Raw genomic sequence first — 24,363 nt, forward strand, 5'->3', positions numbered from 1 at the left:
TAAACACTGTAAGTAAGACCCAGAGTCCACCTATGTGGCTAAGGTCATGGTCTGTCACTTGCCACCGCAAACACCTGAAATGTCACATCTTACATTTTTTTTTTGTACCGAGGGAGGGAGGATTTAAATTTACATTGTACTTTTTATATCATTCTTTAACTATTCCATGCTAACTTCAGTCTCTCAGTTACCATATGTTACAGACTCAATTGTGTCCCCTCCCCCCAAAACTGCTATGTTGAAGCGCTAACCCCCAATGGGAACGGTACTTGGATACAGGGCCTTTCGTAAGGTAATTAAGGTTAAATAAGGCCCTGAGGGTGAGGCTCTGATCCAATGGGATTGGTGTCCTTGTAAGAAGAGGAAGAGACACCAGGGCTCTCTCTCCCTGCTACCAGCAGAGAGGAAAGGCCGTGTGAGGACACAGTGAGAAGGTGGCCATCCACAAGCCAAGGAGAGAGCTCCCACCAGAATCCAAACTCACTGACACCTTGATTGTAGACTTCTAGCCTCCAGAACTATGAGAAAACTAGTGTCTCCTCTTTAAGCTAGCCAGCCTGTGGTATTTTGTTAAGGTAGCACAAGTAGACTAATACAGATTTTGGTACCATGAAGCAGGTTGCTACTTTGTAACAAATACCTAAAAAATGTGCATGTGACTTTGGCACTCAGTGATACGGAGAGGCCTAAAGAGTTTTGAGGTGGCATGCCAGAAAAAGCCTAAGCTGCCTTGAAAGGGCTATTGATAAAAATATGAATGTTAAAGGCAATTCTGTTGAGACTCAGAAAGAAAAGAGGAGCGCTACAGAGAACACGTCTATTTTGGAGAAGACATACATCACCACGAATGGAATGCTGGTAGAAATGTGGACACTAAAGGCCATTCTGGGGAGCTCTCAGCTGGAAATGAGGAACATGTTAATGGAAACTGAAAGAAAGGAGATCCTTATTAGATTAGAAAGCGACTGAGAGCTTGGTTGAATTGTTTTGTAGTGTTTTGTGGAAGGCAGAACCTGTAAGAGATAAAATGAGGTATTTAGCTGAGGAGAATTCTAAGCAAAGTGCTGGAAGAAGCTAGTTCGCCTTACCATTTATAGTAAAGAGAGAGAGCAGAGAGATAGGTTAAGCAAAAAGGAAGCAGCCTATCCATATTGCAAAAAATGAGAAAGGATGTTCTAAGAGTGTGGCTGAACAACCATTTGACAAGGAGATTAGTATAGGTGGAAACCACGGATTTACTCAGCTATCTCAGCAGAAGACAGGAAGACAGACAGGGTGACAACTAGCAGAGACACGGCCAACTTGAACTAAGGGAACAGAGATGAGACAAAATAAAGGAAGGCTATGAGACTTTGGGGATTCTACAGAACAGGGTGATAGTTATTTAGCTGAGAACATGCTTTATCCTTCAAGAAAACCCAAGAATGACCCCAAAGGCAATTCAGTTATCACCAGGGCTGCCACTTCTACTGCCCCAAGGGGGTAAGGCCGTTTCCTCCTCAATTTCAGAGGACAGGGTACGCCCCCCCCCACCCCCGCCTCCGCTCAGCTTTAGCTGCCAGGGAGCTGCTGCAGAGTCAAGGGGGCAGAACCCACACCCAGAATCAAGGGGGCGGGCGGGGCCACTGCCTAGGGCCATGGCAGTGACCTGCCCCTCGGGGGCCTGCAGGGCAGAGTATCCAGCCTTAAGGTCTGAGGTAATTTGCCTTGCTAGGTTTTGAACCTGCTTGGCTCCCATCAGTTTTTCTTTCCGATTTCTCCCTTTTAGAATGGAAATGCCTATCCTATGCCTGTCCCATCTTTTATCTTGGAAGCACATAACTTGTCCAGTTGCACAGTTTCACTGCTGGGAAAGAATTCTGACTCAGGAGGAATCAGTCTCACCCATACCTGATCTAGATGATGTTTAGATGAGACTTAGGACTCCGAGTGGATGCCGGTTAAGACTTTGGGGGCTTGTTGGGATGAAGTAAATGCATTTTTTGTGTGAGAAGAACATGAATTCTGGGGGGCCAGAGAACAGAGTGTAGACTGAACTTGCCCTCACAAAATTAATGCTGAAGCCCGAACCCCCAACGGGTTGGTATTTGGATACAGGGCCTTCAGGGAGGTAATTAGAAGTTGAATGAGGTCATAACGGTGGGACCCTAGCCCAACGGGATTGGTGACCCTACAAGAAGAAGAGGAGACCCTGGAGATACTCTCTCCCCCGTGAAGCACAGAGGAAAGACCAGGTGAGGACACAGTGAGAACGACACCATCCCTGAGCCAGGAGGAGTCCTCACCAGAAACCAAACTTGCCCAAACCCTAATCAGGACTTCAAGCCTCTACAACTGTGAGAAGATAAACACCTGCTGTTCACGGCAGTGTGAGCAGACTAATACAGGTGACCCTTGAACAATATGGGGGTTAGTGGCACCAACCCTCCACGCAGTCAAAACTCTGAGCATCGACTTATACTCGGCCCCCAAACATGGTCCCACCACGTCCACAGTTCCTCAGCACCCACACACTCCACCAATCATGTCGTACTGTAGTGTTTACTACTGAAAAACACCCACGTATAAGTGGACCTGCACAGTTCAAACCCATGCTGTTCAGGGGTGAAGCATACATTACACCTGCTGTTCATCTTTTTTCTAGTCAGCTGACCAACTTCCACCCCATCAAATTTTGATTCCAAGATTACTTCCTCTTACGTCTTACCTGATTCTGCAAGGCAGAACCTGCTACTCCACCATCAACACCTGGCGTCTATCTCTTATTAGAGCCCTTAAATATTGTAACTCAGGTTATCTATTTGCATCTCTCCCCATGTGAACCTTGAGGACAAACATCACGACCCTCCAACTTTATTCCCAAGACTACCCAACCCACAGGAGTTCCAAGTATTAGCTGCGTGAATTAGTTAAACCTAGATCACATTTTTGCCATAAAATTATCTACTGTTTTATCAGAAAAAAAATACATCGCTTAACAAAAACTAGAAGTGTGTCACCTTCAAGAAAGTTTCAGGAAATGCAGTCAATCAGTTAACCTAAATGCATCTCATTCAAATACTCACACACGGTAACCAAACACTACTTGTCTTTTAGTCGCAAACTTCTGGCTTGTGAAATAGAGGAGTCCACACACTCTCCCCTATGTCAGTGTCCTGGGCAGATGCCTTCACCTCAAATACGGAGGAGAAAATAAAGGCGACCAGAGAGGAATTCCTTCATTTGCCCACCAAACCTCTGCACCTACTTGGAACTCTTTCCATTCTTATCCCTCTCAGAACCACAGAGGAAACGTCCTTCCCCCCTGACCGGAGCCTCCCCCTGCCTGAGCGCTTTGGACGCCCTTCCTGCTCTCTTGTTAGCCCCTGACAGCCAACGCCATCAACTCCACCAAAACAGGGTCCCGGAACTAAGAAAGGCAGGAGGCGACACTGGGAGCACCGCACAGCAGTCATTTAGCTCACTGCACACACCTGACACAGGATAAGGCTCATTTTCTTCACTGGATGTTGCTACTGGAAAAGAGCAGAGACTAAAACTTGAGTTTCCGAACTCCTGACCTGGTGGCTGACTCCGAATCTCCTCCTGAACGTGCCTAAGACCCAGCCACAAACCAAGCTGAGCTTCTCACGTTGCCTCTCCCAACCGGCTCCTCCTTCAGATTTGCCTGTGATGATAACGTCACCCTTCCTGTGTAGTCAAGAATTCGGCCTTGCCCCAAAACAAGGTCTGACTTTTGCCCATGATTCTGGGATGTCACCCGTGTCATACCTGATGGGAGTGTCTGTGTTTAGGACAGGGGATGGCCACACTCAACCTTAGGTGGTGGCCAGAAAGACCGACATGTGGTTTAGGGTGGGGCTTTGGGTCAGTGGCATCAGTGGGGGCTGATATAACCAAGCGGGCAATCAGTCACTCAGACACACCTGCATGAGAGGGTCTCAATAAAAACGCCAAGCACCAAGGCTCACATGAGCCTCCCTGGCTGACAATACAAGTATTCCCCCAGGTTTCTGAAAGTCCACTTTATACCACTTCACTTTTACTAAAGACCTACATTAGCACCTGTTTTCACTAACCAAAAGAAATCCGAAGGATTGTCACTTTTACGAAAACGGCCAAAAGCAAAGACAACGTCAGCGCTGGTTCTGGAGTGAGCTGCTCCAGAGGCAGCGTGCAGTGCACCTAGAGCAGAGAGCGCAGCCCCGCCAAGCTCCTTCCCGGGGAGCACACTCAGCATCTCAGCATCGGCCACCACAGCTCTGACCTTTGTGGGCATCTGTGCTTTACCCGATTTATCTTGTGCGTCCGTGAGCCAGATGTGTCCTAAGGTAATTGCTTCTTCCCTTTACGCCTTCTCAGCTCAGGAAAGGTTTCATAGGAACCGTCTACTTTTGGATGGCAGGGGAAGCCTGTACTCCACGCACGTTGTCATACATGGAAGCCAGAAGGGGAATGTGTCCCGAGGACAACACACGCTTCACATCTGGAATCTTCCCAGACTCTGTCCTATGCATGTCTTAGAAGGTTGATTTTAGTCTGTATTCTTTACCTGTAATAAATAGATGGTAACCCTGAATATAACTGCTTTTGGTGAGTTCTGTGAGTCCTTCCAGAGAATTATCAAAGCTGAGGGTGGTTTTAGGAACTCCCCAAAGCTTGCGGGTGGTTTCAAAAGTGAGAGAAGTGCCTCTCGGACTCTGCAGCTGGGCTAACTCCAGGTGCACCCTCCTCCAGTCCTTTCTCTCTTGTACCCCCCGCCGCCCGGTACCTGACCTACCAGAAGACCCTGCCAGCTCTCTCCAGAAGACAGGCAGGATCCAATCACTGCTGCTGCCATCCTGTCTTGCCTGGGTTACTGAACAGACGCTATGTCTCCTGCCTTACCCCCCGCAAAGTCAACCCTCAAAACACCACCTGGAGATCTCTGCAAAATGTCGATCATGTCACTCCATGACCAGAGCCCCAGAACAGCTTCCCACTCCTCAAGAATCAAGGCCAGAGTCCTGGCAACGGCCCCTGATGCCCCGCTCGGCTCAGCAGCTCCGGCCCCTGTACCCGCACCTTCAGCTACTCCCACCTCCGCCCCTCCACTCCAGCCGCCCTGCTTTCCTCACTTTGTCTCGAACGTGCCAGACGCTCTCCTGCTTCGGGGTTTTCTAGCTGCTTTTGCTCTGACTGCAATGCTCTTCCCTCCACATGTGTTCACGGCTCCTGCACCTCCTTCAAGCGTCTTCTCGCCCCACCTTCTCAGCAGTGCTTCCCCCGAAAATGTCACACCCCCAACACAGGCTATTTCCTTCATCTGCTCCCCTAACCCCTACTGAGCGCACGCCCAGTGAGAAGAAGGAACTGTCTTTTCTATTAATCGCTGTTTCCCCAGCGCCTTGTACAGTATCTGGGACACAGTAAGTATTTGGAAAATAAGTGAATATTTTATTGTTCAAAATATCTGGTCAAACCGTCACTTCCCGTTATTAGTGGATTCGCAAGGAACTGTTTGCTTCACTTTTAATATACTGCTTCTAAATAAATAAATATCACGTAGACAATCAGTTAAAGCTTATTAAAATCATACAAAATGTAAACTCTCTAGGACTGAAGATGATTTTCCATGCAAAGAACCAACAAATTTCAGAAGAAACTTCAGGAACCCTTTTGTCTGGGAAAGATATTCTGGCTGTTGTAAAGATCTGTGGTTTTACTGGCAGTTCTCAGTCATGTTCTAAGTCAGGAGCTGGCCAACTATTGACTACCCGTGTTTGTAAAGTTTTACTGGCACTCAGTCACGTCCTTTGGTTTATGTATAGTCTGTGATTAGAGCTACAGGAAGAGAGTTGAGCAGTGCCACAGGGACCCCTAACCTGAAATATTTACTATCTACCCTTTAAGAAAAGTTTGCTGATCTCTATTTAGATTTACAGATCAGGGAACTGAACACTGACAAAGCAAATTCACCTAACTATATCTGGCTTAATTTAAAAAGCCAAAAAAGACTTTAAAAAATATATTTAAGAGCTAAAATAAATAGCAAAACCACTAAAATGTGTCCTTTCAGCAAGTACGCTTTTTCATGACATATCAAGGCAAGAAAGGGACCTAAAAATACACTTTGACTATAGAACACGTGCATTCTAAGAACTCCTGGAACTACAAAAAGTTACTGACCAATTTTATTCCCACCACAAATTGTATTTGATAATTTTTTTTTACTTATTGAAAATTCTGAGACCAAATTACAAGCAGAAGCTTTAAAAAACTTATTAGCACCTCATATATTTCCTAACATAAAAAAAACAAAATTATCAAGATCTATGTTAACAAAGATAAATGTCTTCCATTAACAGGGACAAATGTTTTCCAAAAAGAAAACTTTAAATGTATAAAAAATGTGCAAAATTTTATTGCCATTACTTTATAAAAAGTTAAGGAAGAAGAATTAAGAACGAACTCATTGACAAAGTTTAATTCAAAGATTTAAAGACTGATGCATCAAATCTGAAAAGATATCCAGACAAGGATTTTTCATCAAAGTGTTGTTTATAAAAATGGAAAAGCTGCTAACATCATAAGAATCAAAGTAGTCATCACTAGAAGATCAGATAAATTGTTGTATCCTAAGAAGGAAATGCAATACAGACAAAATTGATGGATATCATTCACTACACTGAAGAGATGTCAACCAGTGGATTACCAAGAATCCCATAAAATATAATCACATTTGTGTAAAATTACAACATGGAAGGTTATGTGGGAGAAGGGGCTTTCCGCACATATTTGAGCACATAAAAAATGTCTAGACAGAACACTGTAGAAAAAAGCGTTAATTATGGCTACTGTTTGTTGGTGATATAAAAGGTAGTTTGTTCTTTTTTTTTAGATGTTCTTAATCTTCTTTCCTAGACTTTTAAGAATGAGTCCTTATTATCATTATTATTGTTAAAATAATGCTATTTCCATTTTCAGGAAACCAAAAATCAAGACTTACCCAACTAAAAGAAGTAATGCACAAATCAGAGCAAATCCAAAAGTATACTTGAATGCCGTTTTAATTTGCTAGATGTCAAGGGAGAAAAAATATTCCATTTAGTAAGACTTTTAAAATATAAAATATTCTCGGCTATAGTGTAATAGCACTTTCATGTCCTATGCACATTTATATTCAACTGTGTAAAGCTCCCCTTTTTGAAAAATAAATCTTAAAATTTAAAGAAAAACAATGTATATACCACATCTTAAGTATCTATCAAACTACACTAGATTTTTAAAATCTTTTCAATGGTTAGACCTTGTGAAAAGCAGAACACCTAAAGCATCATTAACTCTCCAGTGGGAAAATTAATAGTAATTAATTTACTTTAGTAAAATTACCACAATATTTAATAAAATATTTCTCAAAACAGGGAGCATTCAGAATCCACAATGCCCCTACCCCAATTCACCAAAATGGGTTAAGTAATAATTAATAATTACAATACATATTTAATTTACATATGTTTGTATATATCATATATAAAACAAACATATACTTATGTATACTTATTATATAAGATCCCGCATGCCGCAAGGCATGGCTAAAAAATAATAATAAATAAATAAACAAATGTCACGAGAGGGATGATGGTATCATTAAAAAAAAAAAGAAATTAACTTTATGCTTAAATGATGAATTCTTATTCACAAATACCTAAAGTAAAGTAAGGAGGGTCAACCAAAAGGGATGGGGAAGATGTGCTTTAGAAGAAGTAAAGAGAAGAGAAGAGAAAGCATTTATCTCATTCAGTTTTCAACAGTAAACTGGTGACCAGCCACTTTACCTTACATACCTTGGGTTTTCAAATGTAGAGTTACATAGTATCTGCAAACAATAATTCAACTTACTTTATAAATATTTCAGCACAGTATTTTTTTTCTCTAACAAACTGCACTGATTACCACTCTGGGAATCATTTAAAATACTGCTGAAGTACTTTGCTCATGATCTTAATGCAAATGCTTTAAGGTTTTCATAAACAGGGCTATGCATAATGCTGGCTTTTGAGTGAATTTGTGTATTTAAATACAAAAAAAAAAAAAACAAGGTATAAACAAACTCCTATAACTCAATAAAAAGACAAAAGAAATTTATTCCTTTTCTGCTGCTTTTTTCCCCTGAAATCAGAAATAAAGTGTTCGATTTTCGCAAATACCCTTCAACATACAATTTCTTCGAGGACCTATTAAATTACTATTTACTAACAGATGAGCCGATTCTAAACCACCAATGCGATCTAGAGATAGGCCCAACTCAGTTATACTGCATTAATGTACTTTTAAGATGCTCCTGAATTCTATCTGCTAATGTTTTAGTGAAGATTTTTCTACCAAGACTTAAGTGACCTCGATCTGCAGTTCTGGACGTGCACGTGTGCTCTACTAATCAGGTTTCTGTATCAGTGTTACCATGGACTGGTAAGACCAGTCTGCAAATATTCCTCCTTTATGCCCTAGAACTGGGGTCAGCACACTACATCCTGTGGGCCACATGCAGCCCCCTCCTACTTGACATCACACTCACTGAGTCCTGTCTCTGGCTACTTTCACACTATGACCACAGAGCTGAGTGGCTGAGATATAGAGTCTGTACAGCCTACAAAGCCTAACATATTTACAACCTGACCTTTTACAGAAACAAGCCTGCTGACCCTTGCTCTAGAACTGCTCTAAAACAACAGTCACAAGTCCCATGTGGTTCCTGAGCACCTGGAATATGGCTGGCTGGAACTGGCATGTGCTGTAAGTGTAAAATGCACTCTAAATTTCAAAGACAGTGTGACAAAATGTAATGTCTCATTACTAACAAGTTTTTGACTATTTGAAATAATAATGCTTGCAACATATTACATTAAATACAATGTGCCATGAGAAATAATTTCAACTGCTCTTTCTACTTAATGTGGCTACTAGAAAATTTAAAATTTCACATGTGGATTACATTATATTTCTAGTAGACAACACTGCTCTAGAATAAATTCAAAGTCACATCACTCTCTGAAAAAGAAGGAAATAATCATTTCCCCCCTAAACTGAGACCTCTAAATTAAAGCTACTCACAGTGCATTTACCAGTATCATCATCATCCTTTTCTTCATAGTAAAAGTAGACAAAAGGGATCCAGAAGAACACACAGAATAATATAACAGAATATAAGGCTGTGGAAAGAAATAAGCTGAGTTAAAATAAAACACATGAACTTAATAACTGTTTCATACATATATGTGTACACACACACACACACACACACACACACACTCCCCATCTGATCCCTAGAACCGTAACTCTAGTAATATCCAAAATCAGCCTTTTCTGACCCCCATTCCAAGAAATCAACACCACTATTAACATAACAAATCATAATTCAAGTTAACTATGGGGCAATTTTTAGCAATAATCATGATGGTAATTGTGCCGATAAATTGTGGCAGCTAACATCTCAGGTCTCACTATGTAACTCACCAGTGCTAAGAACTTTCTGTGAACCATCTCATTTAAATAAACTTTAACTTTTGTCTTCCTTCCACCTTAACACTGAGTACAGGGGACACATCTGCCAGTCACTCAAGTTAAAGAAACAACTATAATTGATACTAAATTTTTGACACAAATAATTTCCCTAATCTAAGTTTAAAATATTCAGTGTTATGAAACTGATCTTATAACAAATCAAGATAGAGAAAATGGAAGAACAGTAAAACCGGATTCAAAATTAACTAATATAAATTTCTATTTATCTGCTTTAAAATAACATTAGATTTGAGATACTTTCAACCAGTAGTCAGTCAATCAAAATATTTTTAATTCAATACAGAACTTAAAATTTGAAGAGCAAACGATACAGTATTTAAAATAAAAACAACATAAACAACTTTTTGAGACTTAACAAACCTACCTAAGAAACCTGGCCTTAAAACCTTCTGTGTATTTACATTTATTTGCATATACATAAGTTCATGGAAAATAGTGACAACATAATTATATAAAGCAACCACAGGATGATAATCATTATACTCCTTAATTAAAAAAAAGTATTTGTTAGTAATGTATAATAAACCCCAAATTACTTACTCTCTTGGAAGGAACAACTGTATGAGTTAAAGAGTTTTTAAACATGATCTAAATACCTGCTAGCACCATCTATCTGGAGGCCACTTACAAAACAGCCCCCACTAACTGCAACACAGTTAAAAAAATAAACTCAGAACAGGGCCCTAAATAACTGACAGAAAAATCAGAGTTAATTTATACTGACCAATCACAAAATGACTGTCAGCATACTGAATTTTGGCACTACAGATATTCAGTGAAATTTATGCAATCTTTTAATATTATGAGAAACTAATAATGACAGTAAATCTTTAAGGGTAATGAATATTGGTGTTTCTACCACAAACCAGAGAGTGGTCAGTATTAACAATTCTATTACAAATCTAAGAGCCAGTGGAAGTAAACAAGTACTGAAAAAAGCAACCAAAATAAGTATTCTAAAAGCTTCAAAAAATTAAACATCAAGGGAAACTACTATAAATCACCCTAAACGCCATACCAATATTATGATTGAAATAATCAAATAATCTGTACAGAAGAGGAAAAACCCTAAATTAGGACAACAGAGTATAGTGGGCTGACAACCACATGCCAAAAACTTTGATAAACTGACAGACGCAGTAAGGCTTGGCTTCAGCCTCAGTACATCATTTGTGTCTACTACTTGGTGGCCTAGGCCTTCACACAGCCGAAGAGCCTAATGACTATTTCATAAGCATTCCTGGTATTCCTGAACTTGTGTGATCAATGACCTTGTAAATGCCTAAGTTACCATTATACTCATTTAGCAGAACAAGGTATAAAATTAACTCCTATAAATAAAATGCAAATAACCCACTTTTAAAAGTAGATAAAAGACAGATACTTCATCACAGAAGACATACAAAATGGCCAATAAGCACCTTTAACAGGTGCTCATCATCATTAGTCATCAGAAAGATGCAAATTAAACCTGTAATGAGATACTACAGACCCACTAGGATGGCTAAAATTAAACTGACAACACCAAGTGTTGCCAAGAATGCAGAACAACAGACATTCCCATACTTTGCTAGAGGTAGTGTAAAACAGCACAACACTGTAGAAAACCGTTCAGTAGTTTCTTACCAAGTTAAACATATACCTACCATAGGACTGAACTATTCTATTCCCCCAGCAATGAAGTGCAGCGACATATGCAAAGTCCTTCTGACCAGAGAAGCCTGCCTGAGTTGCAGAGTCCAGGACTCTTATTGGGGACTTAGAATACAGGCACATTTGCCTGAGTGACCAGCTATGATGACCAAATACAGACCCCGAGAAGGAAAGCAAGTATTCACCATGAATCACGCACACAAACAAGCTAAACAAGTTGGACTGTGTGGTTCCATGCCGTATTCAGCTGTACAGAACCATTTAGCAATCAGTGACATTAGTGAACATCCAAGGCCCAGATTCCCAGGTATTGGTCAAGTGTCAGCCACACAAGCAGGTCCTCCTAAAGATATGTGAGAATTAAACAATAGCGGGTCTAATTCACAAGAAAGTTGACAGCAACATTACTAACAGTGATCAAAAACTGGAATCGATCCAAATGTCCACCAACAGGTGAACAGATACACCGAGTGGTACAGTCACACAAATGACTACTGTACAGCAATAAGAAAGAATAAACTATGAACACATGTGATGAGGATGAAACTCACAGACCTTAAAATGAACAAAAGCAGCACAGACACAAGAATACATCTTCTACGGTTGAACTTAAGGAAGTTCGAGAACTAGCAAAACCGGTTTATTATGACCCAAACCAAAAAAGTGGTTGGGGCAGCTCCTGACTATAAAGAGACACGAGGATGTACAGCAACCAAAAATCTCATATGTTGCTGGTAGGAATATCCAGAAAAGATAATTTCTAGGAACCAACACCTGGAGGAAGGAAGTGGGGAAGACACAATTCTGAAGAGACGCTTAACATCCCCTCAGTCTGGCACTGCTCTAAGTCTCTGTTTCCCTGACACCACATTCTAAGCTACCTTCTGCTTATCTGACTGTTCTCTCTCAGTGTCCTTCAAAAAGATTTCTTCCTTTAGCTGTAAATGCTAAACTGTAAAGAAGGAATTAAATTAACATTTTTATGTGTTTCATATCAGTTCTAATGCCAAGTTGGACTTATATCAATATATCTGTAAATGGAAAAAAAATGCTGCTACCACTATCATCAGAGAAATTGCTTCGTTTAAAGCTCTACTTCAGCCTTACAGGCTTCCTCCCTGCAGAGCCTGGGAGCGACAGCCCTCCCCTCACACCTTACTGGCCCTCTGGGGTTAGAAGGTGCTACACAAAAGGCAATCTGAGGCACAGAGAGGTACGCTGCCTGGTCCAAGATCACAGAACTACCATGTGGCTGACAGGGTCTCAGTGCTCCGGCTGGGTGTCAGGTCTGAGCCTCCGAGGTGGGAGAGCCGAGACCAGGTTACTGGACCACTGGAGACCTCCCTGCCCCACGTGATATCAATCAGCGAGAGCTCTCCCAGAGATCTCCATCTTAACGCTAAGACCCAGCTCCACTCAACGACCAGCAAGCTCCAGTACTATACACCCCCTGCCAAACAGCTAGCAAGACACAACCCCACCTATTAGCAGAGAGGCTGCCTAAAATCATACTAAGTTCACAGACAATGCAAAACACACCACCAGACACGGTCCTGCCCACCAGAAAGACAAGATCCAGCCTCAACCAGTCCCCTCCACCAGGAAGCCTACACAACCCACTGAACCAACCTAAACCACTGGGGGCAGACACCAAAAACAACAGGAACTACGAACCTGCAGCTTGCGAAAAGGAGACGCCAAACACAGTAACTTATGCAAAATGAGAAGACAGAGAAACACACAGCAGATGAAGGCGCAAGGTAAAAACCCACCATACCAAACAATGAAGAGGAAATTGGTAGCCTACCTGAAAAAGAATTCAGAGTAATGATAATAAAGATGATCCAGGGCTTCCCTCGTGGCCCAGTGGTTCAGAGTCCGCCTGCCGATGCAGGGGACGCGGGTTCGTGCCCCGGTCTGGGAATATCCCACATGCCGTGAAGCGGCTGGGCCCATGAGCCATGGCCGCTGAGCCTGCGCGTCCGGAGCCTGTGCTCCGCAACGGGAGAGGCCACAACAGTGAGAGGCCCGCGTACCGCAAAAAAAAAAAAGGATAATCCAAAATCTTGGAAAGAGAATGGAGAAAATACAAGAAACACTGAACAAGGACCTAGAAAACCTAAAGAGCAAACAGTGATGAACAGCACAATAAATGAAATAAAAAATTCTCTACAAGGAATCAATAGCAGAATAACTGAGGCAAAACAACGGATAAGTGACCTGGAAGAAAAAATGGTGGAAATAACTAACGCAGAGGAGAATAAAGAATGAAAAGAATTAATTAGAGTCTCAGAGACCTCTGGGACAACATTAAATGCACCAACATTTGAATTACAGGGGTCCCAGAAGAAGAGAAAAAAAAGGGACTGAGAAAATACCTGAAGAGATTATACTGGAAGACTTCCCTAATATGGGAAAGGAAACAGTCAATTAAGTCCAGGAAGCAAACAGAGTCCCACACAGGATAAATCCAAGGAAAAACATGCCAAGACACATATTAATCAAACTATCAAGCATAAAATACAAAGAAAAAACATTAAAAGCAGCAAGGGAAAAAACACAAATAACATAACCCATAAGTTTAACAGCTGATCTTTCAGCAGAAACTCTGCAGGCCAGAAGGGACTAGCAGGACATATTTAAAGTGATGAAAGGGAAAAACCTACAACCAAGATTACTCGACCCAGCAAGGATCTCATTCAGATTTGACAGACAAATTAAAACCTTTAGAGACAAGCAAAAGCTAAGAGAAGTCAGCACCACCAAACAAGCTTTACAACAAATGCTAAAGGAACTTCTCTAGACAAGAAACACAAGAGAAGGGAAAGACCTACAAAAACAAACCCAAAACAATTAAGAAAATGTTAATGGGAACATACATATCGATAATTACCTTAAATGTAAGTGGATAAAATGACCCAACCAAAAGACAAAGATTGGCTGAATGGATACAAAAACAAGACCCGTACATATGCTGTCTATAAGAGACCCACTTCAGACCTAGGGACACAGAGAGACTGAAAGTGAGGAGACAGAAAAAGATATTCCATGGAAATGGAAATCAAAAGTAAGCTGGAGTAGCAATTCTCATATCAGACAAATTAGACTTTAAAACAAAGACTATTACAAGAGACAAAAAAGGACACTACATAATGATCAAGGGATCAATCCAAGAAGAAGATATAACAATTGTAAATACTTATGAACCCAACATAGGAGCACCTCAATACATAAGGCAAATGCTAACAGCCATAAAAGGGGAAACCGACAGTAACACAAAAATAGTAGGGGACTTTAACACCCCACTTTCACCAATGGACAGATCAATGAAAATGAAAATAAATAAGGAAACACAAGCTTTAAATGACACATTAAACAAGAAGGACCTAGTTGATATTTATAGGACATTCCATCCAAAAACAGCAAAACACACTTTCTGCTCAAGTGCTCATGGAACATTTCTCCAGGATAGATCATATCTTGGGTCACAAATCAAGCCTTGGAAAATGTAACAAAATTCAAATCATATCAAGTATCTTTTCTGACCACAACGTTTTGAGACTGTATATCAATTATAGGAAATCTGTAAAAAATACAAACACATGGAGGCTAAACAATACTCTACTACATAACCAAGAGATCACTGAAGAAATCAAAGAGGAAATTAAAAACTACCTAGAAACAAATGACAATGAAAACACGACAACCGAAAACCTATGGGATGTAGCAAAAGCAGTTCTAAGAGGGAAGTTTATAGTAATACAATCCTACCTCAAGAAACAAGAAACACCTCGAATAAACAACCTAACCTTGCACCTAAAGCAATAGAGAAAGAAGAACAAAAAAAACCCAAAGTTAACAGAAGGAAAGAAATCATAAAGATGAGATCAGAAATAAAACAAAAAGAAATAAGGAAACAATAGCAAAGATCAATAAAACTAAAAGCTGGTTCTCTAAGAAGATAAACAAAATTGATAAACCATTAGCCAGACTCAACAAGAAAAAAAGGGAGAAGACTCAAATCAACAGAATTAGAAATGCAAGAGAAAAGTAACAACTGACACTGCAGAAATACAAAAGATCATGAGAGATTACTACAAGCAACTCTATGCCAATAAAATGGACAACCTGGAAGAAATGGACAAATTCTCAGAAAAGCACAACCTTCCAAGACTGAACCAGGAAGAAACAGAAAATATAAACAGACAAATCACAAGCACTGAAATTGAAACTGTGATTAAAAATCTTCCAGCAAACAAAAAAGCCCAGGACCAGATGGCGTCACAGGCGAATTCTATCAAACATTTAGGAGAGCTAACACCTATCCTTCTCAAACTCTTCCAAAATATAGCAGAGGGAGAAACACTCCCAAACTCATTCTATGAGGCCACCATCACACTGATAACAAAACCAGACAAAGATGTCACAAAAGAAAATTCCAGTCCAATACCACTGATGAACATAGATGCAAAAATCCTCAACAAAATACTAGCAAACAGAATCCAACAGCACATTAAAGGATCATACACCATGATCAAGTGGAGTTTATCCCAGGAATGCAAGGACTCTTCAATATACTCAAAACAATCAATGTGATAAACCATATTAACAAAATGAAGGATAAAAACCATAAGGTAATCTCAATAGATGCAGAAAAAGCTTTCGACAAAATTCAACACCCCCTGATGATAAAAACTCTCCAGAAAGTAGGCACAGAGGGAACTTACCTCAACATAATGAAGCCCACATATGACAAACCCACAGCCAACATCGTTCTCAATGGTGAAACACTGAAACCATTTCCACTAAGATCAGGAACAAGACAAGGTTGCCCACTCTCACCATTATTACTGAACATAGTTTTGGAATTTTTAGCCACAGCAATCAGAGAAGAAAAAGAAATAAAAGGAATCCATGTGGGAAAAGAAGAAGTAAAGCTGTCACTGTTTGCAGATGACATGATAGTATATGGAGAGAATCCTAAAGATGCTACCAGAAAACTACTAGGACTAATCAATGAATTAGGTAAAGTAGCAGGACACAAAATTAATGCACAGAAATCTCTTGCATTCCTACACACTAATGATGAAAAATCTGAAAGAGAAATTAAGGAAACACTCCCAGTTACCACTGCAACAAAAAAAATAAAATACCTAGGAATAAACCTACCTAAAGAGACAAAAGACCTGTATGCAAAAAACTGTAAGACACTGATGAAAGAAATTAAACATGATACCAACATGATGGAGAGATATACCATGGTCTTGAATTGGAAGAATCAACATTGTGAAAATGACTATACTACCCAAAACAATCTACAGATTCCATGCAATCCCTATCAAACTACCAATGGCATTTTTCACAGAACTAGAGCAAAAAATTTCACAATTTGTATGGAAACACAAAGGACCCTGAAGAACCAAAGCAAACTTGAGAAAGAAAAACGCAGCTGGAGGAATCAGGCTCCCTGACTTCAGACTATACTACAAAGCTACAGTAAGCAAGGGAGTATGGTAGTGGCACAAAAACAGAAATATAGATCAGCGGAACAGGACAGAAAGCCCAGAGATACACCCATGCACATGTGGTCACTTTACCTTCGATAAAGGAGGCAAGAATATACAATGGAGAAAAGACAGCCTCTTCAATAAGTGGTGCTGGGAAAACCAGACAGCTACATGTAAAAGAATGAAATTAGAACACTCCCTAACACCATACACAAAAATAAACTCAAAATGGATTAAAGACCTAAATGTAAGACCAGACACTATAAAACTCTTAGAGGAAAACATAGGCAGAACACTCTATGACATAAATCACAGCAAGATCCTTTTTAACCCAGCTCCTAGAGAAATGGAAATAAAAACAAAAATAAACAAATGGGACCTAATGAAACTTCAAAGCTTTTGCACAGCAAAGGAAACCATAAACAAGAGCAAAAGACAACCCTCAGAATGGGAGAGAATATTTGCAAACGAAGCAACAAACAAAGGATTAATCTCCAAAATATACAAAGAGCTCACAGAGCTCAATATCAAAAACACAAACAACCCAATTAAACAATGGGTGGAAGACCTAAATAGACATTTCACCAAAGACATACAGATGGCCAAGACGCACATGAAAAGATGCTCAACATCACTAACTATTAGAGAAATGCAAATCAAAACTACGAGGTATCACCTCACACCGGTCAGAATGGCCATCATCAAAAATACCACAAACAATAAATACTGGAGAGGATGTGGAGAAAAGGGAACCCTCTTGCACTGTTGGTGGGAATGTAAATTGATACAGCCACTGTGGAGAACAGTATGGAGGTCCCTTAAAAAACTGAAAACAGACCTACCATATGACCCAGCAATCCCATTACAGGGCATATACCCTGAGAAAACCATAATTCACAGAGACATGTACCACAATGTTCACTGCAGCACTATTTACAATAGCCAGGACATGGAAGCAACCTAAATGTCCATCGACAGATGAATGGATAAAGAAGATGTGGCACATATATACAATGGAATATTACTCAGCCATAAAAAGAAATGAAATTGAGTTATTTGTAGTGAGGTGGATGGACCTAGAGTCCGTCATAGAGACTGAAGTAGGTCAGAAAGAGAAAAACAAATAGCATATGCTAACACATACATATGGAATCTAAAAAAAGGAAAATGGCTCTGAAGAACCTAGGGGCAGTACAGGAATAAAGACACAGACGTAGAGAATGGACTTGAGGACACAGGGAGGGGGAAGGGTAAGCTGGGACAAAGTGAGAGAGTGGCATGGACATATATACACTACCAAATGTAAAATAGTTAGCTAGTGGGAAGCAGCCACATAGCACTGGGAGATCAACTTGGTGCTTTGTGACCACCTAGAGGGGTGGGATAGGGATGGTGGGAGGGAGACAGAGGGACGGGATATGGATATATATGTATACTTGTAGCTGATTCACTTTGTTATACAACAGAAACTAACACGACAATGTAAAGCAATTATACTCCAATAAAGATGTTAAAAAAAGAAAAACACTGTTCCATGCAAAATAGATAAATAAAAATAATAAAATTCTACTTCAAACTGATAGCTATTTTCAAAGTAAAAATATTCTTAACTCCAACATGGATGACACTCTTATATTCTGACGTCTTTATATTTACTTGTAAATGCTTTTGTTAAAAGACTGCTACCAGCTCGTAAAAGATAAACAGACTACTTGGTTTAATAGTCCCACTAACACCAAAGAAAATAGACTAAGAAAAAAATTTTAAACCTCACATCCAAAAGAAAGGGAAAAAAAAGAAGAAACACACACACACAAAACAAAGAAAAATAAATAAGTTTAAAAAACCTCATGCCCAGAGAAACTGGCAAAAATTAATCTCATAAAATGAGTTTTTTTAAAACAAAACTAACAAAAACAAGTGCACAGAAAGCCATCAACTCTCAAAAGGCCACAGACAAAAACTGTAGCAAAGAATACATGATAATTCTTATGATTTTTGAAATATATGCAAAGCAAACAATCTACCTTTTTAAAACTGCATCATTAATTATAACTCACATAAGAATTAACTTGGATAAATTAGACTTCTGAATTTTTAGACATTCTTTATCCCTCCCAACTACCAGTGAAAACACTAAAACAAAGAATAACTTAGTCAATATTGTAATAGTATAATCATTCAAAAGCATTTTGTTTTAGAGGGTCAAAGTATAAAGATATTCTGGGAACTCTAAAAGCCTTCTAGGATTATCCCATTGTCCCAGCTGAAACAATCTGGGGTCAAGGCCGCTAGCTGCATACACAATACTCATTTTCCTTTCAGCTCCCACTGCCTTTTTTGTCTTTCTCCCTTCGATGTTCTGCCTGAAATGGACACATCATAGCTTAAACTCCAGCTACTCTCTTGGACTTTGCGGTGACCTTAAAGTAGAAATCAGGTACTAAGGATGGAGAGCAGAGAGGAAAGGAGCTAGCTTAGGCCCCTCCTGCCTTACCAGCCTTGGAGAGCCTCTCTCCAGACTTATTTTACGTAAGACGGATAAACCACTATACTATTTAAGCCATGCATTTCCAACCTGTTCACAGCAGCCAGGTGTAATTCCTGAGAGAGAATTTTGTAGGAGAAATGGGGGACCCCAAACATTCACTCCTGAGCCATCCTGAGTCCCTGGTGGTGCTGTGAGGGGTGAGTGGAATATATCTCAATTTGTTTTTGCCACTGAACATGGCAGCATCATGAGGTGCCACAGAGTCCCCTGGGTTCAAGATACACTTCTCCTTCCCTCCTTCCCCTAATAATCAGCACCAGTCCCTCCAGCTGATACAGTAACTATTACGGCCTGTTCATTCAGTGGAATAAGGAGACCAAAATGGTCAGGTAGAAGTCACACCTCCTAATTCAATGAAATCATTGTTTCATCCCTGCTGGATATACTCCCATATGGCTGGTAAGAATTCTAAAACAGAGGAGCTCAGCTGCAAGGTGAAAAGCAAAAATTTTGTGAATGGTTCATTAGGAATATTAGAACAAAGTGTCATGCTCACTTCTACCCCTTAGTCACCAGCCACATGTAAACAGATTATGGGAGAGAAGAACCATATGTTAAGTGCTCAGTGGTTCACAGCATTCTCTAACACACAGAAAGAACACTTCTCAATTCATTTTGGGAAGCTAGCAGAGTCTTGATACTCAAACCTGATGAGAATAAGATAAAGGAAAATTACAGATCAGTTTCACCTGTGAATCAATTTTTAAAAGAATCCTAAACAAGACAGCAGCAATCAAATCCAGCAGAAGATTTAAAAACAAACCCAAAAAGCCACCGTTATGACCAATCTGGGTTTATCCTAGGAATGCAAAGTTGGTTTAAGAGCAATTTATCCATGTAACACATCACTTGGAGGAACTAAAACCAAAAAACTTCATATGATTATCTCCCCTGACAAATGTATTCAATTCAACAAACATCTACTGGGTACTTTCCAGGCATCATTCTAGGGGGTCACAGACATGGTTAAATCAAAACTCAGAGTTCCCTACTCTCACATCGCTTAATTCTACTGGGAAAAAGAGAATATTTAGAATCACTGTATGCACTACTCAGAGTACGTTAAAAAATTTCTTATATCAGTAAGAAAAACACAACCCAACTGCAGAAAGGCACTTGAAGCAGAAAACTGAAAAAGCCAATAAATCTTAAAAGACATGCAACTTCATTTCCAAATAAGTGAAATGCAAATTAATGAATGATCATTTCATACTCGCCAGACTGGCAAAAACTAAAAATACATGGTGATGTCAAAGTTTAGGGTACAGAGCAACGAGAAGGCTATATCCTCCTAAGAAGACTTTAAACTGGTACATTTAGAAAAATGATCTGTCATTATTTAGAATGTTGAAGATGAACATAACTTACGACCCATCGACTCCATTATATGTATATATTTTGCACACATGCAACAAGAAACGTGTACAAACATGTTCACTGCACAATTTTTAATAGCAAAAAATCCAAATGTCCAGACTGACCAACATGCAGTATATAGTCATACACAAAATAAACTACCCTTTATGCAATAACATGTTTGAATCCCCCAAACATGTGGTTGAATGAAAACAAGCAAGTAATTTCATGTAAAGTTCAAAAATTGTAAAACTAAGGACACAGGATGGTAACACTATAAGGCAGGCAAGGAATTAACACAGACAATTTAAGTAGTGGATATTTCTAAGGGGGTTGGGGAGGAGATGGCATCAGGGAAAGGCACACAGGGAACTTCAAAATGCTGACTTCAAACCTCAAACTTTGTATGCTTAATAAATACTTTGCAAGTATAAAAGTACTTTGTGTTGAGTAAATATCAAGATTGTCAACATTTACAAGACAGCTGTGGTGGGCAGCCTCTAAAATGCTCCTGATGAGGCCAGCACTTCCAATATTCGTGCCCTGCCTTTCAGTGTGGGCTGGACTAGTAAATCACTGCTGATAAGATAGTATGACAAAAGCGGGGCAACAAGTTACTGAAGGACTGGTTTCCAGCTTGCTCGCAGGCCTGTTGTGAACTGCTCTATGGAAGGTGCACGTGGCCAGGAACTGACACTGCTGAGGACACACAGACAAGACCTGAGGCCGCCCATGCCCACGAGGGGGAGCTCGGGAGCCAGGTCCCCCCTAGCGGAGCCTTGAGACACTGCTTCTGGACTCCTGACTCACAGAAATGGTGACACAATGTTTGTTGTTTTCAACTGCTAAATTTGGGGGTAATTTGTTACGTGACAATAGATGACTAGTACCACTGCTGACAGTAGAGCAAAGTGATTAAAACATTCTGGTACATGATCTGACAGTATAGAACTTGGAGAATTAAATCGTTTACAGGTTTTAATTTAGAATATGTCGTCTGAAGAACAGTCGTTTACCTTAAGGACTATTTTCGTTGGTTGTTTCCTCTCTCTATGGTATTTATTTCAAGGTTTACACTGCAATGCCATTTTTATAACAAGAAATTGTTAAGCTACATGGTCAGAGAAAAGGCTGAGCAATTTATAGTGTAACTCACAGTTGCGTGGCAATTAATGATAAGTAGACTTATCATTAACTGTTGACTCCAAAGCTATACATAGAAATATTAGCTGAAGTAACAGTACATTAAAAAGACATAATGCAAATTAGCATTACTACCTGACTATTCTTGGAAGCCATGTTGTGTGATATACAAAGAATCACATTCCAATTTATAAACCTTAGTACTTCATAACTTTTCAGCCTCATTTTTTTTCCATCTGTAAAATTAGGATAAGATTCCAACTCTAGAAAATAAAAAGAAATCATAATAATGCAAGTCCCCTTAAGTTTTAAGTCATAATACTAGCAGCTATCCTGTGCTGACAGCCTGTCATATAATCAGCTCTGTGCTACTCTTGACTTACGTTTGCCCATTAAATATTTTTCCCAACAACTCTGTAATACAATTTACATATCACAAGATGCACGAATTGTAGGTCTACAATTCAATGATTTTTAGTAAATGTATACAGTTGGGTAACTATCACCATGATTCATTTTTGTTTTGTTTTGTTTTTTTGTGGTACGTGGGCCTCTCACTGTTGTGGCCTCTCCCGTTGCAGAGCACAGGCTCCGGACGCGTGGGCTCAGAGGCCATGGCTCACGGGCCCAGCCACTCCGCGACATGTGGGATCTTCCCGGACCGGGTCACGAACCCGTGTCCCCTGCATCGGCAGGCGGACTCTCAACAACTGCGCCACCAGGGAAGCCCCACCATGAGTCATTTTTAGAACATTTCCATTACCTCAGACAAGCTGCTCTGTGCCAGTTTGCAATTAATCCCACTCCAACCCCCAGTTTGAGGCAACCACTGATCTGCTTTCTGTCTCTAGAGATTTGCCTTTTCTGGACATTTCATATAGATGTAATTATACAAGATGCAGTCTTTCGTCTCCGGCTTCTTTCACTAAGCACAGGGGTTGGGAGATTTTTTTCTGTAAAGGGTCAGATCATATTTTCAGCTTTGCAGCCTATACATCTCTGTCACAACCACTCAACTCTGATGCTAGAGCATGAAAGTAGCCACAGACAACAGGTAAACAAATAGGTATCTAGATTTAGGGGCCCTTGGGCCAAGCCACAATTTGCTGATCTCTGACTCAGATTGCTGAACACGCATCCCATTGTATGGACAGAACACATTTCACTTAAATATTCATCAGTTGTCAAACATGTGGACTCTTTCCAGTTCTGTGCTATTACGAAAAAAGCTGCTGTGGAATTTGCATACATCTTCATGTGGACATTATGCTCAGCTGGATCATACAGTGTTTAACTTTTTAGCAAAGCTGAAAGCTGCTTTCCAATGTAATGCATCATCTTACATTCCCAACAGCAGCGTTTGAACTTTCCAGTTTCTCCGATCTGTCAATACTTGGATAGTGTCTGGTTTTTATTACAGCCATTATGGACTGAATGTTTGTTCACCCCAAAATGTACAGGTTAGAGCCCTAACCTCCAGTGTGATGGTATTTGGAGGTGGGACCTCTGGAAGGTAATTAGGTTTAGATGAAGTCATGAGTGGGACCCCCATGACATGATTCGGGTCCTCAGGATAAAGGGAAGAGAAGCCAGATCTCTCTCTCCCCCCATCCCTCTGCCACGTGAGGACACAGCAAGAGAGCAGCCCTCTGCAAGCCAAGAAAGGAACTGAATCTGCTGGCACCCTGATCTTACACTTCCCAGTCTCTACAACCATGAGACATACATGTCTGTTGTTTAAGTCACCCAGTCTGCGGTATTCTGTAATAGCAGCCTAAGCTGACACATTCTGGTGGCTGTGTAGTAGCATCTCACTGGGGATTTAATCTACAATTCCCTAATGATTAACAATGTTGTACATCTTTTTATGTGCTTATAAGCAATTTAGAGATCATGAATTTCTTTTAATAAATTTATTTATTTATTTATTTATTTTTGGCTGCATTGGGTCTTTGTTGCTGCACGTGGGCTTTCTCTAGTTGCGGCGCACGTGCTTCTCATTGTGGTGGCTTCTCCTGCTGCGGAGCACAGGCTCTAGGCTCGCAGGCTTCAGTATTTGTGGCACATGGGCTCAGTAGTCGTGGCAGGGGGCTCTAGAGTGCAGGCTCAGTAGCTGCAGCGCACAGGCTTAGTTGCTCTGTGGCATGTGGGATCTTCCTGGACCAGGGCTCGAACCCATGCACTGGCAGGTGGATTCTTAACCACCATGCCATCAGGGAAGTCCCTAGAGATCGGTATTAATGAAGGTATGCTCAAATATTTTGCTCACTTTTTAATACTTAGTGATTGGTAAGAACTGTTTATACATTCTGAATGCAAGCCCTTTATGAGATACATGATTTGCAAATATCTTCTCCTTGTCTGTGGCTTACCTTCATTTTTTAAATTATGTCTTTTGAAGGACAAAGTTTTTAATTTTGATAAAGTAGAACTTATCAAGGTTCCTCTTATGAATAAAGTTTTTGTGTCATATCTAAGAACTCTCTGTCTAACCCATCATGAACGTATGTCCTTGAATTTCTTCTAGAAGTTTTAAACTTTTATAGTTTAGGTCTCTGACTTTTTAGTTAATTTTTGCATGTCAGGTAA

At 40.2% G+C, this 24,363-nt stretch overlaps 1 protein-coding gene across 1 annotated transcript in view; it reads right to left on the bottom strand.

Annotated features, from left to right (window-relative positions):
• Positions 1-24,363, bottom strand: part of LMBRD1 (LMBR1 domain containing 1) — a 129,735-nt gene that overhangs the window by 81,077 nt on the left and 24,295 nt on the right. Inside the window, exons 4-5 of the mRNA XM_007447201.1 lie at positions 9,094-9,191; positions 6,989-7,056 (exon numbers count right to left, since the gene is read on the bottom strand). Coding sequence (XP_007447263.1) covers positions 6,989-7,056; positions 9,094-9,191 — 166 coding nt within the window. The remainder of the gene's footprint in view (positions 1-6,988; positions 7,057-9,093; positions 9,192-24,363) is intronic.

This window comes from Lipotes vexillifer, unplaced genomic scaffold, assembly GCF_000442215.2.
Source record: "Lipotes vexillifer unplaced genomic scaffold, Lipotes_vexillifer_v1.1 scaffold1180, whole genome shotgun sequence".
NCBI lineage: Eukaryota > Metazoa > Chordata > Mammalia > Artiodactyla > Lipotidae > Lipotes > Lipotes vexillifer.